Source organism: Hevea brasiliensis, chromosome 12 (genome assembly GCF_030052815.1).
Source record: "Hevea brasiliensis isolate MT/VB/25A 57/8 chromosome 12, ASM3005281v1, whole genome shotgun sequence".
NCBI lineage: Eukaryota > Viridiplantae > Streptophyta > Magnoliopsida > Malpighiales > Euphorbiaceae > Hevea > Hevea brasiliensis.
In genome coordinates this window covers 30646421-30665622 of record NC_079504.1, presented here as the reverse complement: position 1 = coordinate 30665622, position 19202 = coordinate 30646421, and the positions used below count along the sequence as shown (strand labels likewise).

Sequence of the window (19202 nt, the reverse complement as noted above, 5' to 3'; positions counted from 1 at the left end):
ACAAGAGAGTCTAAATTTTAGCTGACTTTGATGACTAATAATTAGGACTCTTTTTGGTGGAATAGACTAATTGACAAAAGACCTGCAGAGCTGAAGTTAAGTCAATAAAAGAAGCAGAGTTGGTTTAGAAGAAGCAAATGCATTAAAAGAAGCATGAATTCATCTGCATGGTAAGGAAAATTCATATAGATTTAACGTTTCTTTTCTACTGAACGAAACAGATCAACATACTTATCAGATGGCTTGTTCGTCATCTTCTATCATCCCCTCTAAAACAACACATGATGTTTTCCTTAGTTTTAGAGTTGCTGATACTAGTGAAAATTTTACCAGCCGTGCTTTGTGTAGAAAACTGTTTGTGCCATTTGAAAGCTTAAATGCTACCATGATGTTAATTTTTCGTATTTAAATTAATTTATTTAGACTATGCATTTATTTAATTAGTTTTTTAGATAATGTCTATTTTAATTAATTAAATTGGAGGAACTAAAAGATAATGTTAAAGATATGGAAGCTCCAAGTACTTTAGTTAATAGGTCTTATAAAAGAATTCACTTTTGAGTTTTGACACTATGGGCCTGTTTGGCATTACTGTTGAAACTGCTGTTGAGAAAATCACTTTTTTAAATATACTAGTTAGAGAATGTTAAAAAATAATTAAAAATTAAATTTGATCAGTTTTAGTCATAAAAACACTATAATAACAAAATAGTTTTTTTCAAACTGTTTTTCTCAACAGCATTTAAAGTGGTATTTTTATTCAGAAAAGCAATTTCAGGCTCCGAAATTCAATGCCAAACATGACCTATATCCCATTCAAAATCTTAATTAATTTATATCACTTTTCTTGCAGGACAAGAATTCCCTACACATATTAGCTATCTGTGTTAAACAATTAATTAATTTATATCTCTATTCATGTAATTATTTAATGGTGGTGTATTTTAAAATTTTAATTGCATTGATGACACAATTTCGTGTAAAAAGATCCATCACCCGCGCAGTTCACTATATAATCCTTTAGCAATTAGCAGGAGTACTCCAAGAAGGAATGTTGCACCTCTGGTCAAAAAGAAAAAGAAAGAAACAAAAGATCATCAAATCAAAAAAGCAAATTGTGGGTTTGGATGGAAGAGGTGCCTCCTCCCATTATGGGTTTTGTGGACCATGATCTGTCTCCTCAGTTTTTTCAATTATAGTTTTATTCTCTAAAAGAAAAAGCACATTGTGGGTTAGGAGGGCCTTCAAAAGTCTAGAATTCAAAAAAAAAAAAAAAAAAAAAAAAAGAAAATTCTTGGAAGCTACAAAGGAATAACGAGGAAGCTACATAGGAATAACAAGGATGAAGAAGGGAATCATAAATGAAGGATAATTAAAATTCACTTTTGTAAATAAAGCAGAAATTCATAATATTCTTTGAATGTTTTTGTGTATATTTATTTATTTATTTATTATTTTTGAAATGAAATTCAAAATTTTATATATTATTCTCATAGTTTTTTTTTTTTAATTTGGTACTGCAACAGTTGTCCTCATCATGAAAGAAAATTCAAGTATTTTTTTTTAATTATCTCATATAAAAATTCACTGCCCATACTAAGAAATGAATCAAGAGAGAATTAAGAAATTAGAGCAGAAGATTGTGGTGAACCTCTGATCAAAAAGAAAGAAAGATCATCAAATCAAATTAAGAAGCAAATAACAAAGATCTCTTTGCTTAACATTTTCAATAAATTATCATAAAAAAATATTAACTTCAATTATTAATTTTGTTAATTGATTTTCATTGAAATTTAAATTAAAGAAATTACAATCTTAAAATAATAATTTTAATACCACTTTCATTGATTATATTTTAAAATTTTAATCATGCATGTTGATAACACATTTTCATATAAAGATCCATCACCCACATCTATATACTTTACAATCCTATTAAAAGACTCTAAGAAGGAATCAATAAATTAGAGTAGAAGTATAGGTCTTTTTGTAAGACTCTGAGAAGAAATCAAGAAATTAGAGTATGGATGTAAATCATTTTGTAAGATTATAAGAGAATCAAGAAACTACAGGAAAACTAATAGATCAGAGAAGAGTACAAGTGTTATATAACTTGTCAAAAAGAAGCGAATTATGTTCCCAAGTCATTTCACCGTCTATCAGTTTTAAAAGTTAAGAATTTAAAAATTTTATTCCAGTGATTTATAGGTAATGATATATTAATTTTTTAAAAAATTTGAAAAATTAAATAATGATTTATCAATTAATTAATTAATTAATTAGAATTATTTTAAATATTTTATTTATTATTAACTATCATGATTTAATTCAAATTTTAAAATCGGCGGTAGAATATTTTGAGTTAATATAAAATTATTAAAAGCTTAATTCAATTAATTATATCAAACCTATAAATCTAACCTTTACATTCTCAAATATATATAAAAACATATTTAAATTATTTTTTACTATTTTTCTTTATTATAAAAGTCATGTTACGAACAATAAATTTCCTATATATTATAATTTTCATAATTAAAATTAAATAATTATTTAGAAATATTTATTTATAATAATAAAAATAAATTATATTATTATAAAACAAATAAATAATGCATATTAAAAAATTTAAAAATAGAATAAGTTTTCAAATATATCTTAAAAGAATTATTTCTTTTTTTTTATTTAATTATTCAACAAGAATTGTCATTATAAGCGAAAATTGAAGTATTTCTAATTATTTGTCAATATTTTACATTACATAAATCATATGAGATAATTCTATTTAAAAATCCCCCTCTTAAGAAGCAACCTAGAAATTAAGAAATTAAAAAGAAAGAAAGATCATCACATAAAATAAATAAGGAAATTGCGGGTCAAGGGGAGTCTTCTCCTCTCACAATGTTTCTTTCTAGGTCATTTCACCATCAATGGCCGTAGGTTTCAGAAGTTCGGAATTTAAAAGAATTTCATTGGAACTTCCTGGTAGCGAAAGAGGAATAACGAGGATGTTGCAGGTAATCATATAATATAAAGTCCTCGTACAGGTTTATCATTTCGCAAAGTTCATTCTTCTTTTACTTCTAAGAGTCTCAATACTTCCTTATTGCTTGTCTTTCCTCCTAAATAAATAACTTCAGTAATTCAGAATCTATTCACCCCTGAAGCTATTAATTTATAAAAATATAATTTTTGTATTTTAATAAATATCGCATCAATATAAATAACTTAAAAATTGATTATTAAAGGTTATATAGGCATTTTATATTACTTAAATTAAATATTACTTAAATTAAATATTATTAAAGTTCCTTTCTCAAGAACTGCTTCTCTTATAATTTACTCTCAGCTTCCATTTCTCTTCTCCACTCAACGATTCAGAAGCTCTATGGTTTTTGTAGCCTCCAATTTCTCCCTCTCTTGCACAAACTTAATTAGCGACTATAAGTCTTCCATTTCAGGTGAGTTGCTTTTATGATCTAATGCTGCATATTCTATTTCTAATTTGTAAAATTTGCTTCTCAAAAGAAGTTTGAATCGCTAGTTGCAGAAACTTAGGCATTTGAATCTTGCTTCTATTATTTAAAATCTGCATAATATGTTATGCTGAACATTTGCTATATTGTATATGATCGAACCGATATGTCAACTTCACTTTCTTCTGTTGGTGCAACCTCTACTTTTGTTTGACTTTTTTTTTTTTGTTCCTTCACCTCTTTGAGAGAAAATTACATGATCTCTTTCCTGGCAATTTGTCTACAATTATAAAATTTTTAAAATTTGTAGCTGGCACCAATAACTCCTCAATTATTGTCCGTCTGTCCTTAGTCATGATATAACGCATTTGGAAGAAAGGAGTTTTATACGTATAGTTGATTCTTTGACTCTGTTCTTCCTTGCTCTTCCTATGCGTATGTAGTATTTAAATTTGTGTAAGTGCCTGTGCTGTGATGTTTCTTTCTATGTTTGTCCATGTTATTGTTTATCATGTAGATATCTTCTTACCATTAGAGAATGTTTAGTGTATGTTTATTATGCTTCACCCTCTTCTGCGGAAAATTTTGGGTGGCTGACAATGGAGAGGAAAAATAAACTCACAAACCCATTTTGACACTTGTTTAGGTTGTTACCTCCTCTAGTAAGTTTCAACATAGTGCTTTGTGATTTTTCTCTTGGTGGTTATGCTAGTTGAGTTCACAGAACCATGAAAATTTTCTAACACTCTCTCTGAGATTAAGTTGGTAAGTGGGGAAAGAATGAATTGCAAAGTAGAAACAGCTCCTGGGTTTGTGTCACCTTAGAAACAAAAATCTAGTCCTTTGCTTTGTACGCTAGTTAAAGAAAAAACAAGTAAAAAATCTTGGTTTTGTATTTGATGATTTTTTTTTTCCTTTGATGAAGATTCCAATCCTTTTGCTAGCTATTAAATTATAAACCTTCCTTTAGGCAGCCGTTACATGATTTTATGTAGCTCTTTCTTTTATCGAAACCAACTTCGAAGAGAGTGTGTGCCTTCTTTTAAGATCTTTGCTTTATTTAGGGTAAGGATCCACCAAAAATAGAAAAAAAAATTCACATTGCTTTTTCTTTCCACTTCTATTTGATTTTTGTTGGACTCTTTGAGGACCTATGTCTGATTATTATATTTTAGTGCTCTTGGCCAAATCCATTTGAATCATACCCTCTAGCCATGATTTTTTATTTGGTGCATTAATTCAGTGGGATTATGAATTACTCTGTTTATAAAGCTAAAATCATCGACTTCTTAATTAGTAAACCAATTTATTGATTGCTAAATTTGTGTTCTATTTGTCCTAATTGTGAAGTGATTTATTCCAGAATTTGTTGAATAATTGACATATGGAATGGAGAAAGGTGGTTTTAACATAAGGATGAATGACAAAGTTTAATAAATGATTCAGTCGTGTAATTCCCGCTGTCAATTGCAAAACCATGCAATCATTCGCCAAATCTCAGGTTCTGCTTTTGCTGATCACTAATGCTCTCTATCATTGTTGTCCCTTTTTCCCCTATGCTTCCCTTCAGTGGTGTTGTTTGTTTGTTTGTTTTTTCTTTCCTCTTGGCTTGATTGAGGTCCTTAAAACAATTTCAATATCACTGCTCCTTATAGTCCTAAAAATAATTTATAGACATTAAAACTTATTGACAAATAATCTTCACATGGATATGGATGGTATGGAGTTTGTGGAATTGTATAGGAGAATAAAGATTTATTTCTTTTTTTTCAAATGGATTTGGATGGTATGGAGTTCATGATAAATAGTGTCCAGATTAATTCAATTATATTAGTGTTTATGATAAATAATATTTTTTTCTAATCATTCTATAGTACTAGTGTACCTTAATTAAGATAGTTTTAGTCTAAGAATTCTGATCATCCATGTGCAGTATCATATTTAAAAAAAAAAAAGAAAGTTATTTTAATGAATATAGGGACAATTATTCCATTTCAAATCCAATTTAGCTTTAAAAGAAATTTAATTAAGATGTATAAATTCTTATATTTTTGGGGAAAGTACAATTTAGTAATCTACTTTTCCTGCTTTTTCAATTCAAGGATTGAAGAAAATTTCGTGACAAATCGATTATTAAACTATCGCATCGTTAACAAATGAAGGGAATAGGGCTAACGCGTTTGTACTTTGGCTGTTAGGCCATTCTACACCATGCCATGCTATGATGATGCAAAATATAGTAATTCATTTGATGTCTTTGTTCGAGGTAGGGAGAAAGGTCTTTTTCGGTGTCACTGCTCCATTTGCATTTGTAGTTTTTGTCCTGCATCTGGTATCTTGGGACGTGTAAATAAAAGGGCAAAATACAAAAAGTACTATGTGGTTTGGGCTATCCTGTAGTTTTGATTTGACAAAATGGTATCCTATGGTTAAGTGCATTAGTGAAGAAGGTACAAATATCCTAACACCATTAATGACTACTGACATGGAATTATTTTTCTACTTAACATGTCACCAGCTATTAATGGTGTTAGAGTGTTTGGACATTCTTAGCTAACGGACTTAACCGCAGGACATTAGCTTGTCAAAACTGAAAGTACATGATCCTTTTGAAAATGGCCCAAACTACAAGGTGCTTTTTTTGTACTTTTCCTAAATCAAAATATAAATGTACGTTTTATTTTGCAAGACCTTTTCACATACACATAATTACATGCTATGTTAATGGAGTGATCTATTGGTGATGCATAATTGTGTTTTTCAGTTCTGATACTTGATTTTGTATTTGCATGCGAGTAATTAATATGCTTGGAAAGCAGATAATGATACGTCTTATTAGTTGTTTGACTGGATTGTATTCATTTGTTCATCAACCTTCAGGTGAGGAAATAATTTCCGGAGCTCAACGTGTCCATGTACCTGAGTTGCTGGAAGAACGTGCAAAGGCATGTGGCATTGATGTCAATACAATAACAACGTACATTGATTCTTTCAGGTACTCTTTTTTTTTCCATATTTTTCCCTCAATTACCTCAGACCTGTTGTGCTGCTTGTGTCATCTTGTTAGATGATAGGCCTATCAATCAGTTTGTTTCACAATATTAAATCTTTGAAAAGTTTGATTTTTCAGTGGGCTGTTCACAGATATAGGTGATATAAAAATGATTTTAAAATTTATAAGTGACAAAAAGAATAGAAATGCTTTAATTTTTATTTATTGCTTAAGCTTTAAATCTTTGGTAATTAAGTGCCTTAAACTAATACCATTTTTCTAATAAAGTGCTTTTAGCCACTCAATATTGTCAGAAAGCTGACATGGATGTCTGGGCTCTCTTTTCTTTGAAATACATGCTGATATGGGAACTGGGAAGAGAAATTACGGGCATAGAGATTCATGTGTATTGCAGCTGTTATTGGTTGGATGGATTTGTCATTTGGTTCAATTAGTTCTTTATGCATGTCCAATTGGAATTATTTTTCAGCATAAGTTTTAGAGAAAATAAGGGGGCTTGATGTCCACATTAGTATTCCAGTGGCTAAACTACCAAATGGACTTCGTTAGATTAATTTTGTTTTTGTTTGTCCATGCTTTGGCATGCAAAAATCTAATTTGACGCAATGAAATAGAAATTCACTAAAACTTCAAGTAATTCTAATGTCATTATTTCAATGGAATTAGAAGTATAAGCTAGTAATCTACAATTACTATGTTTACAGTGGTGCTTATCTGCTTGATACTTTTTTGAATTGATCATAAAGCATAACATGCATGCTAAAGTTCATCCAGTTCCTAGCTCCTACTCATTTTGCATCATGTTGCACTAACTTGCTTCTGTATGTCGTTGATTTTATTTTCACCAAACACACTTCATTGTGGCACTGGCAAATCCCCCTCACTTGATAGGAATATAAAAATATACATAAGCTCGAATGTGGAGAAGGCCAATATGGACCTCCAGGTAGCAATCTTGTAACAATTCCATGACATCTAGCAGAAGTTGCTTGCTTGGATTTATGATTGTATGTTATGATGGTGCTGTTATAAGCCATTTCAGAAATGACATGACAAGCACTAATGGTGCTGTTAACTCAATATGTTTGGTTAATGTTTGTTAACAACGGGGGAAAAAAAATGATGAAATCAAATTGTTATGAAACATTGAATGGCTAAAGTAAATTGGAGCGACTTAAATACGGAGTGAATCTGAAACAAGAGTGTGTATCATGAAATGGTGAGTTTTAATGGTGAGGTTTGATTTTGAATTACCTACCATCTTGGTACCTGATGAATGCTAAGAATTCTTGATCTAGTGATATCAGCTCTTGGGCTATGCATTACATCTCCATTATTCATGCTGTTGTTGTGCTTTAGCTTTCTTCTATGTTTTTGGGTGTATGGCACGGGGAAAAGAATTTTTCTATACACAAACAAAATAATCCTATGGTTGCTCTGTTTACAGGTATGGTGCACCTCCACATGGCGGGTTCGGAGTGGGGTTAGAGCGTGTGGTAATGTTATTCTGTGTTCTGAATAACATTCGCAAAACATCGCTTTTCCCTCGTGACCCACTTAGGCTTGCCCCTTGATTTGTTTAAGCACAGCATCATCCTTTGTTTTGCTAAGATTATACTATATCTTTTCTCCTCCTGGAAGTTTTAGGTTACAAAAGTGGAAAAAAGAAAAACTATGTAAGTGTCTGCATGGAGAAGATAATTTCTTCCAAGTACCATGTAATATGAAGGTTTATTTCAAGTTACCATTTGAAATGGGAGGCACACATACATTTTGCTGCATCAAATCCTGTAAGCACTTTTGTTGAGGTCATTAATTATGGGTTTTCTTTTACTTCACTGCAATAGTTTTCAGCCTTGTCAATGCCTATTGATAATACTTCCTTTACTGAAATGATCATCAGCTTGTTTTCAACAAGGAACACCAAGCGACGCCTGCTGCATGTCAATAACCTTTCATATAAAATTAGCAAATACAAAAAAATATAATTGAAATAAGTGTAGAAAGCTGTAAGTAATAGAGAAATTCAGCCTCCACGAAGTGGTTCATTGATTACCTCTCGAGCTGAAGTAGATCTGTCTTCTATTCTCCACAAAGCTACTTGCTTCCCTGGTAACTGGACTATCAGTCGTTAGATATGAGCGTCTCTTTATATGGGCATATTAATAGCAATTTGAGAATTTAAAATGATATTTAGTATTTGACTTGACTCTTCCTTATTGATCAATGACTAATTGAGCTTAATTTAGTCACTGTTTCGTTAATGGAATTGATCATTAAAGATTCAATCAACAACTCCTAAAAGAGGAGGGAGAAATTGTATATTTTGTTAAATTTTAGAGATTTAAGCCTTTGTTTATTTCATGAAAAATAACTTGCCTATGAAAATATTAAATTAATAGTATGCATTTATATTATATGTATTTTTATATTTTAATAAAATTATTAAAATTTTAAAAATATATTTTTTAAATAATTTAGTTTTCTTTTTAATTAAAAAATATTTTTCATTTATATATTTTCTCAAGTGCTTTAAACTTTAAAAAATATGAAAAAAAATTTTTCTGCTAAACAGAGTCACCAACCTTAAATTATTCACTTTTTTTTTTTTGGCAAGAAAAGAGGATAATACGCTACAGGTGGGCATTCGGTTCAAACAGAATCGAACTGAACTGAATTAAATTATAAAAATCGAATCGTAAATTTTGGTAACCGAACCAAACCGAAATGAGTGAAAAATCAAATTGAATCGCTCTATTTCCGTTCGGTTCGATTTAAACCGATCGGTTTGATTTTTTATTGATTTTTTAATTTAGACTTGATTTTCAAGTTATTTGATCTAATTTTAATTTTGGTTTGAACCTAATTACCATTAATCAATGAAATTAAACAATTAATATATATATAATTAAATATAATTCATAAATTTTTCATAAAAATAAATCAACTCAAAAATCGATTCGGTTTGATTTAGTTTGATTTGATTATATAAATTACTATTCGGTTTAACCTATTTTTTTCTCTTCAAAACCGAATCGAACCGAAATAATCGAAATTTTTATAATGTAAAATCGAACCGAACCGATTAAATTTTAAAACCAAACCGATTAAACCGAATTGACTCGATTCAATTTGATTTTTCAGTTTGAACCAAATTCTGCTCAGTCCTACGCTACACTACAAAGAACGACGACGGGCATAAGCCGTACCAACCTATTCACGCAAAAGCCGTCCCAACATCTATGGTGTAGGTCCCTGCAAAACATGCTTGCCACAAAAAAGGCAACGCTCTGTTAGCCAGGAAATCAGCACAATAATTGGCTTCACGAAACATATGCATAACCTTAACCTCCCAATCCCGCCTTGATAAGCCTTTAATCCTTCCTATCAGAGTTTTCACATGCCCAGGAGGTTCCCTCAAACCCAGCGCAAAATGAACCACACTCTTATTATCACATTCCACAATGATCTCTCGATTACCCTTGTTCCAAGCAATCACCAGACATTCCAGCAGAGCCGAAGCCTCAGCCATCGTAATAGAGTAAATGCCTAAATTCAACATGAATCCACACACCCAAATAACCCAAATCATTTCGGATAATGCCACCCCTCGATGTAAGCCCAAAACCTACCTTTCAAAGCATAAGCCGAAAAAACATAAGCTTTACTCCAAACAAAGTCCACCAGCTCCTCGCACTTCCCCTTTGATCCCAAAAAATAACTTTATTCCTCTTTCCCTACAAAGCCCAACAACTCTCTCCAAAAACCAGAGCCCAATCCAATCCAATCCACACCTAGGCTTCCAAATTATTCACTGTTAACATATAAAATTGTAAAATTAAGAAAACTCAAAATTAATTATATTTAATTTGATTGACCAATGATGTTTGTTTGATATTGAAATTGAAAATAAAAAAAAGTTGTTTTTTGTTTTGCTTTTTTCTAAAAAATTATTTTAAATATAAAAAATTTAATTTATTTATTTTAGAGTTTGAAAAAGTGATTTTCTTGAGATCTCCATTCTTTTCACTGGCTAGTCCAATACAACAACGGAGTGATACACCAACTTCCTCTGCCTGCTCAATACCTTTCCAAGAAACTTCTTTCAAGATTAAGGTTAAGAGTTCATCTTCTGAACTCCTCGCACAGATTTTGATCTCAAGGAAGAGTTCCACCTGCCTGATCTGCATTCATATTTCTCGTCTTACACACTGATCGTCTCTTTGTCCATTAATTTCTTTGGTACTTTTCAAAATGGCTTCTACTTCATCTTCCATCATCCCCTCTAAAATCACCTATGATGTTTTCCTTAGTTTTAGAGGCAGTGACACTCGCTCAAATTTTACCAGTCATATTTATGCTGCGTTGTGTCGGAAACATATCACAACATTCATTGATGGTAATAGTCTTGATAGAGGAGAAGAAATCAAAGAAACCCTTCTCAAAGCGATTGAAGAATCCAAGATTTATGTAATAATTTTCTCGGAAAATTATGCTTCCTCTCACTGGTGCCTGGACGAACTCGTCAAGATAATGGAATGCATGAAAACAATGGGGCGAAAGGTTTTGCCCGTTTTCTACCATGTAGATCCTTCTGACGTTAGAACGCAAACTGGAAAACTTGGAGAAGCATTTGGGAAAGTTAAACAGCAATTCAAGGAGAGCATAGACAGGGTGGAGAGGTGGAGCACTGCTCTGACTGAAGCAGCCAATCTATCTGGATGGGATTCAAGCAATTATAGGTCTCTCTCTCTCTCTCTCTCTCTCTCTCTCTCTCTCTATATATATATATATATATATATATGCATGCCTGTGTACATCACGTTTCCAAGTATACGAATTTAATTTACAAATTTCGTACTCATACCACTAAATTCTTGCGTATATATATATATAATTATTTTTACATGTTTACAATTTCTTTTTTAGTTTACTTGCTGATGTTTCCATTTCTATCAAGTAATTAATCTTAAGAAAAGAAAATTTTCCTACAGAATTCTCCCACCCACTGTACATTGAGAACAAAACAAAATCAGCCTGTTTGGAAACTAGATTTTTTCAAGAATTCAATTCAGTTAGAATTTTTTTTTCAATCCTCAAGTTAAGAAACTTGAAAGAATTTAATTTTTTTTTAACTTAAAAAGGAATTTATTTAAAAGAAATAAAAATCATGCCAAAAGGGAGAATCATTTGAATTTTTTTCTTGCAAATGATTTTTTTCCAAAGGAAGCCAATAAGGAGAAGGAAAGGGACCTACTAATAGAATAACCTTATATAGTGTTTCAACTATAAAATGTTTGCAATATTTTTTACTTCAAAGATGATGAATGAGATATTTTATGGGTTTATACATTCTCATGCTGTAATTTGCATTGATCTTGTCTACCTATCCATGACTAAGGGAAAATGTCATATCAAAAAATCACTTAATTTAAAAGCACAAACTTGCATTTGAGGACCTCAAAAATAGTTTTATATCCCTAATAAATATAAACCATTCTTTTTGAGGAGTGAAAATAAATATTTTATAATTATTTGTTTATTTTAGTTATCTTTGCTCATTATTCTTTATTTTCATTATATATTTTTTAGGCTTGAATCAGAATTAAGTGAAAGAATTGTCAACCAAATTGCAAAGAAATTGTGTCCTATCTTCTTTAGCACTTCCACTGATTTGGTAGGGATTGATTCACACATTGAGCAAATTCTGTCATTGTTAAGCATTGGGACGGTTGATGTTCGTTTTGTTGGAATTTGGGGAATGGGCGGTATAGGCAAGACAACCATTGCTGAAGCTCTTATTTGTCAAATATTTGATCAATTTGATGATTTTTGCTTTTTAAGAAATATTAGGGAGAAATCAAAAAAGCACGAATTGGTTCATTTAAGAAAATGTCTTTTTTCTGAACTTTTACAAGATGAAAATCTAAGCATAGAAATGCTCCATGTAATTCCCACTTTTGCTATGGAGAGGCTCATAAGAAAGAGGGTTGTTGTTGTTCTTGATGATGTCAATGATTCAGATCAATTAACTGCTTTAGTTGGAAATCATGGATGGTTTGGCCCAGGAAGTAGAATCATTATAACTAGTAGAGATAAAGAAGTGCTTAATGGTAAGGTTGATGAAATATACAAGGTTGAGGGACTAAGGCATAGTGAAGCTTGTCAACTATTTAGTTTGAAAGCCTTCAAACAAAAGTATCCTCCGAAGGATTTTATGGAGTTGTCAGAAAGGGTGGTAGATTATACCAAAGGTCTTCCATTGGCTCTTCATGTGTTGGGTTCCCATCTATGTGGAAGGTTTCCAGCAGAATGGAAAAGTGCATTGAGCAAATTAAATCAATTTCCTGACTCCAATATTCAAAAAATCTTAAAAATCAGTTATGATGAGCTAGATCCAGTGGAAAAGGATATATTTCTCGACATTGCATGTTTCTTCAAGGGAAATGAAAGAAATTGGGTAGAAGACATACTAAATGGCTCTGGTTTTCCTGCTGGCTGGGGAATACTTCGACTACTGGATAAATGCCTCATAACTGTTGTGGATGACATATTAGAGATGCATGATTTGATACAGGAAATGGGTCAAAACATTGCTCGGCGTAAAATGGCAAGACATGAAGTTTTTTAATGTTAGCCAAGATGATATCATTTAAAAGAAAAATCTAACTTCATTAAGTAATTGAAGGCATGTTTAAATCTCAAGATATCTATAATGCAGCTATTAATATATAAGTTCTAATATTCCATTGTATTCTTTATTTTTGTAGAATTAAAGCAATTGAAGACATGTCTAAAACCAAAGAGTCAAATCCATTTTTTCCCATATCAATTATCTTATAACATTATTTTCAGTAAATATTTAGATAATTGTATCATTTTTTGATAACATTAATTTGCTCATTGCCATATATTAATTATTTGCTCTTGATTGTCAGGGAATGAAAAAAGTTGAAGGCATTTTCTCGGACATGTCTGAATTAGGAAAGATACACTTGGGTCATGGAGCCTTTCCACAGATGCATAACTTAAGATTGCTCAAATGTTATAGGCCTCAGAATTGGTCAGAAAACAAAATTATAGGCTCTACATCTGAATCTAGTGAACCAAGTCATCTTCTGCATCTCTCCAATAAGTTGAGTTTACTTCATTGGGATGAATACCCTTACAAATCTTTACCATCTAATTTTTTAATGGAGAACCTTGTTGAAATCAACATGCAAGGCAGCAAAGTTGAACAACTTTGGAATGGACGTAAGGTATGCATTAATATAAATATAAATATAAATATATATATATATATATATATATATATATATATATATATATATATATATATATATATATATTATGATTTTCATAGAATATACATTTTTACTTGTTATTTGATTTTCATATTATTTTTGTTGTGTTAAAGGATGATTTGAAATAGACTATAGTGACATATAATAATTTAGTACATATATTAGTAGTATAATTATAAATTGGGGTGGATAAAAGGGAAAATAATTATTAGGACCAAACTGAAATATTAAAAATGTACTATGACTTTAACTAAAATCAAAATCCTGTACATGTTTTATTTTTCAAGAATTTATCGATTTTGTTTTCTTTGAAAAAAAAAATGTTTAGTGTTTTCAACGTGCAGTGTCCTCAACAATTAAAACGGCTCAATCTTTCTGAATCCGTGCACCTGAGGAGGCTCCCAAATCTCTCTTCAGCAACTGAGCTGGAGTGGATAAGTCTGCAGGGATGTGAGAGTTTGCTAGAGATTCCTATGTCGATTCAATGCCTGCAAAAACTTGTTTGTCTTGATCTACAAGGGTGCAAGAAGCTGAGGAGTCTTCCAAACCTTGTCCAGTTGAAATCTCTTAAAGAGCTTTCACTCTTATTGCTCAAATTTGAAGATGCTTCCTGAGATTCCAATTGGCATAGAAGAGTTGGAACTAGAGGATTGTGGATTGGAAGGGCTGCCCTGATCCGTTCCATTTCTGGAAGATATTTATATTTTAAAGTTGAGGAATTGCGAAAACCTTTTAAGTCTTCCTAGAAGTTTTCATTTGAAAAATGTTGATGCACTTGATCTCAGTGGTTGCTCGAATCTCACCAAGTTACCAGAGATTATAGGAGATTTAAAAGTACTACTGCTAAACAAGACTGCAATAGAAGAATTGCCCTCATCAATAAGATCATTTTCTTCTCTTGTTGTGTTGAATATGAAGGGATGTGAAAGTCTCAAGAACCTTCCTAGCTGCATTTGTGACATGAAATTCCTTCAAATGCTTATTCTTAGTGGGTGCTCAAAACTTGGGAAGTTGCCTCCTTTATATGGTTTGTGCTCTTTAAGAGAGCTATATGTTGATGGCACTGCACTTGTAGAAATCCCCATTGACATTTACGCTGCAGAATGCCTTCACAGACTTGTTCTTAGTGGGTGCTCAAAACTTGCAAAATTGCGGCCTCTACATGATTTTTCCCATTTAATGTTGTCATATCTTGATGGCACTGTACTTGTAGAAATCCTCATTAAGAGATTGAATGGTAGAAGATCGACTATTGTAATGTACCACAAGAGACTCCATGCATTGCCGTTAAATTGTACACTAATGGACATTGCAGGATCATACATTGTCCCCATTGCAGAATGTGAAGAACTCAGCGGGTCATATAATGTGTACAACTATTGTAATAGCGTAAATTGGGATCAGAATGCACGTGGTGACATTATGGTAGATGCACTACTGAGAATGAAAGAAATAAGCATTACGAGCGATGTAAGCCTCTTCTTTCCTCTCTTTGTCCTCTTTCTAATTTTACTTTTGCACCAAATATTTCTTGTAATTTCTTTTCTTTTTTTTATTTTTTTATTTTTTATTTTTTATCCCTCTTTAACACACGGACAGACAGATGCTCATGTAATTGTTGGTCTACCCGGAAGTGAAATTCCAGAGTGCTTCAACTATCAAAGCCCAGGATCTTCAATGAATGTTCTGTTCCCTCAATGTTGCTTTAATTCTTTGTTCTTGGGTTTTGCTTTTTGTGTTGTTCTAGATTTTGAGGTTCCTGTTGTTCCCAAGGAAGGTGATTGTTTCTACTTTGCATGTGAATGCCGTTTCAAAATTCCTACGAGAGAAACATATGACAATGAAAGGTCTGGCAGGTTTTTGTCTTCACTCAACCTTTTTTTTGAGGTGGTCTTTGAATCAGACCATCTGTTTCTTTTCTACTACAAGCCACGTTATCTTTGTAATCTAAATCATTTCCTCATACAAAGTTGTTGCAATGTCATGGAAGCGTCATTTGTGTTCAAATCAGAATTCAAATATTCTCAGTTGAAGGTGAAAATGTGTGGGATCCAACTATTGTATTCCAAAGATGTGCTGCACAAATGCAATGCAAGCATAAAACAAAGCAAGTTCTCATCACGATATGGAGCAACCAGGCCCGAGTTCCTACAAGTGATGGAAACCGACACCAACAAGAAGAGAAGCAGGGAAAACTCCTTCCCCTTGGATTGCATTACCATCATTGCAGATGGCAAATCTGATTATGAGGAAGAAGAACAACCACACCCTAAAAGAGTAAAGTGAACACTAGCACCAAAGTGATTGTAAGTCAACCCCCCAATTCCCCTTGTTTTTGTCACTAATAAATATTACAATCATTGAATTCTTACCGTGTCTTCTGTTATTTGTTCTTAGGTGGTGCTTTCAATGGCATTAGCCACACGTTGCCTCAAGTATAGATAAGATGCGAAACTAGCTTTATAAATTGTAAGGCTATGTTTGGATGTGAGTCATGTTGACATTTTTCCGAAGTACATAATTCAACATTTTGTGATTTGAACCTATGATCTTAGTTTGCAAAATATTCAATTTGTGTATTCATTACATATATTCAAGTGAACGAGCTGCTCATTGAATATCAAACCACCAAAATTTTGGCATTATACATGCACATAGTGAAATTTTCGTGTCAAACGTGATTTGCTTTCTTGGTGGGTATATCAAAAACTTCTACAATACGTCGAAATTTTGGCTGCATTTTTATCTTTGATGGTTCACTCATATGTGCCTGGATACAATAGTTTGAATGAATTTTGAACAAAAATTATTATGAAATTTTAATTTGTATATTCATATCCAGGGATGTGTGTATAGGAGATCTGCTTTCCAGTGTATCCGACACACCTGTTACTAAATTAGTATCTTCATATCATAGCAAAGTGACAAAAAGAAACAACTTTAATATACTTATGATCTTCTAATTTATTGACGTTATTCACATATAAAAACTTTTCAGTACTCTCTAGGTCCTCTAGCTTCCACCATTCTATGATAAATCCCGTAATTTATACGAATGCTCTGCATGATATAGTATTACCGTTAGCCATGTTTGTATATTTATCAATATAGATATTATTGTTTGAGGGAAATAATTCTAAAATTCTTTAAATTCACTTTCATATACAATTTCTTCCATGGATCATGAAATACGTGTATGTATATTTTCTATGAATTATTATTATTATCCTGACTGCAACTCACTTCAGACAATTACTGCATGTGAAATGGTTTCAATGAATTTGTATGAAAATTAATAACAACGAGCAATAGTAGTAAAAAATGTTTGCATTTATGCTGATCTTGAAAGTTGAAACTAAAATTGATTTTTGCATTAATATCACTTCTCTTTGCAATTCATTAGTCAATTAGTGTTAGCCTGTTGAGATTGGTTAATCTTCTAATTGAACAATGCAAGAGCTCTGAATAACAAAGTTTCCTTGTAACTGAAAAGTGAAACAGAGCATTACTGTGATTTTATCAATAATTTCTCAAATAGAGCACCGTAGTAATACATTGACAATTAAAAGAATTGAGCCTGCAATTTTTTGCAACAAGAGAGTCTAAATTTTAGCTGACTTTGATGACTAATAACTAGGATTCTTTTTGGTGGAATAGACTAATTGACAGAAGACCTGCAGAGCTGAAGTTGAGTCAATAAAAGAAGCAGAGTTGGTTTAGAAGAGGCATATGCATTAAAAGAAGCATGACTTCATCTGCATGGTAAGGAAAATTCATTTGGATTTAACGTTTCTTTTATACCGAATGAAACAGGTCAACATACTTATCAGATGGCTTGTACTTCATCTTCTATCATTTCGTCTAAAACAACACATGATGTTTTCCTTGGCTGTAGAGTTGATGAAACTAGTGAAAATTTTACCAGCCACGGTTTGTGTAGAAAACTGTTTGTGCCATTTGAAAGCTTAAATGCTACAATGATGTTAATTTTTTATGTTTAAATTAATTTATTTTGACAAAGGGTTTATTTAATTAGTTTTGTAGATAATGTCTATTTTAATTAATTAAATTGGGAGAACTAAAAGATAATGTTAGAGATATAGGAGCTCAAAGCACTTGGATTAATAGGCTTTGTAAAAGAACACACTCATAGGTTTGATACTATATCCAACTCAAAATCTTAATTAATTTATATCTCTATTCATGTAATTATTTAATGGTGGTGTATTTTAAAATTTTAATTGCATTGATGACACAATTTGGTGTAAAAAGATCCATCACCCGCGCAGTTCACTATACAATCCTTTAGCAATTAGCAGGAGTACTCCAAGAAGGAATGTTGCACCTCTGGTCAAAAAGAAAAAGAAAGAAACAAAAGATCATCAAATCAAAAAAGCAAATTGTGGGTTTGGATGGAAGAGGTGCCTCCTCCCATTATGGGTTTTGTGGACCATGATCTGTCTCCTCAGTTTTTTCAATGATAGTTTTATTCTCTAAAAGAAAAAGCACATTGTGGGTTAGGAGGGCCTTCAAAAGTCTAGAATTCAAAAAAAAAAAAAAATTGAAAATTCTTGGAAGCTACAAAGGAATAACGAGGAAGCTACATAGGAATAACGAGGATGAAGAAGGGAATCATAAATGAAGGATAATTAAAATTCACTTTTGTAAATAAAGCAGAAATTCATAATATTCTTTGAATGTTTTTGTGTTTATTTATTATTTTTGAAATGAAATTTGAAATTTTATATATTATTCTTATAGTATTTTGTTTTTTTTTTTAATTTGGTACTGCAAAAGTTGTCCTCATCATGAAAGAAAATTCAAGTATTTTTTTTAATTATCTCATATAAAAATTCACCGCCCATACTAAGAAATGAATCAAGAGAGAATTAAGAAATTAGAGCAGAAGATTGTGGTGAACCTCTGATTAAAAAGAAAGAAAGATCATCAAATCAAATTAAGAAGCAAATAACAAAGATCTCTTTGCTTAAAATTTTCAATAAATTATCATAAAACAAAGATCTCTTTGCTTAACATTTTCAATAAATTATCATAAAAAAATATTAACTTCAATTATTAATTTTGTTAATTGATTTTCATTGAAATTTAAATTAAAGAAATTACAATCTTAAAATAATAATTTTAATACCACTTTCATTGATTATATTTTAAAATTTTAATCATGCATGTTGATAGCATATTTTCATATAAAGATCCATCACCCACATCTATATACTTTACAATCCTATTAAGAGACTCTAAGAAGAAATCAAGAAATTAGAGTAGAAGTAAAGGTCTTTTGCAAGGTTCTGATAAGAAATCAAGAAATTACAGGAGAACTAATAGATCGTAGAAGAGCATAAGTGTTATACAACTAGTCACAAAAGAGGCAAATTGTATTTCCAAGTC

At 31.4% G+C, this 19202-nt stretch overlaps 2 protein-coding genes across 4 annotated transcripts; both read left to right on the top strand.

Annotated features, from left to right (window-relative positions):
* Positions 1 to 3313: 3313 nt before the first annotated feature.
* LOC131171392 (aspartate--tRNA ligase 2, cytoplasmic-like) lies at positions 3314 to 8327 on the top strand. 3 transcript variants are annotated; one of them, XM_058131445.1, is made up of 4 exons: positions 3314 to 3461; positions 4840 to 4977; positions 6357 to 6471; positions 7937 to 8327. In XM_058131445.1, exons 2-4 carry the CDS (start codon positions 4914 to 4916, stop codon positions 8061 to 8063), a joined length of 306 nt encoding a protein of 101 aa, XP_057987428.1. In that variant the 5' UTR covers positions 3314 to 3461; positions 4840 to 4913; the 3' UTR covers positions 8064 to 8327. The 3 variants fall into 3 exon arrangements, 2 of the variants coding, with proteins under 2 accessions (XP_057987428.1, XP_057987429.1); XM_058131446.1 differs by lacking the exons at positions 3314 to 3461; positions 4840 to 4977 and adding an exon at positions 5637 to 5742; XR_009142091.1 differs by lacking the exons at positions 3314 to 3461; positions 4840 to 4977 and adding an exon at positions 5863 to 6108.
* A 1365-nt stretch (positions 8328 to 9692) lies between these two features.
* On the top strand, positions 9693 to 16339 carry LOC110642259 (disease resistance protein RPV1). The gene is given in 7 exon segments (XM_058130644.1): positions 9693 to 11231; positions 12082 to 13111; positions 13428 to 13748; positions 14138 to 14379; positions 14381 to 15263; positions 15393 to 16099; positions 16191 to 16339. Coding segments are annotated over 6 exon segments (3651 nt in total). The 5' UTR covers positions 9693 to 10743; the 3' UTR covers positions 16080 to 16099; positions 16191 to 16339.
* Positions 16340 to 19202: the final 2863 nt, after the last annotated feature.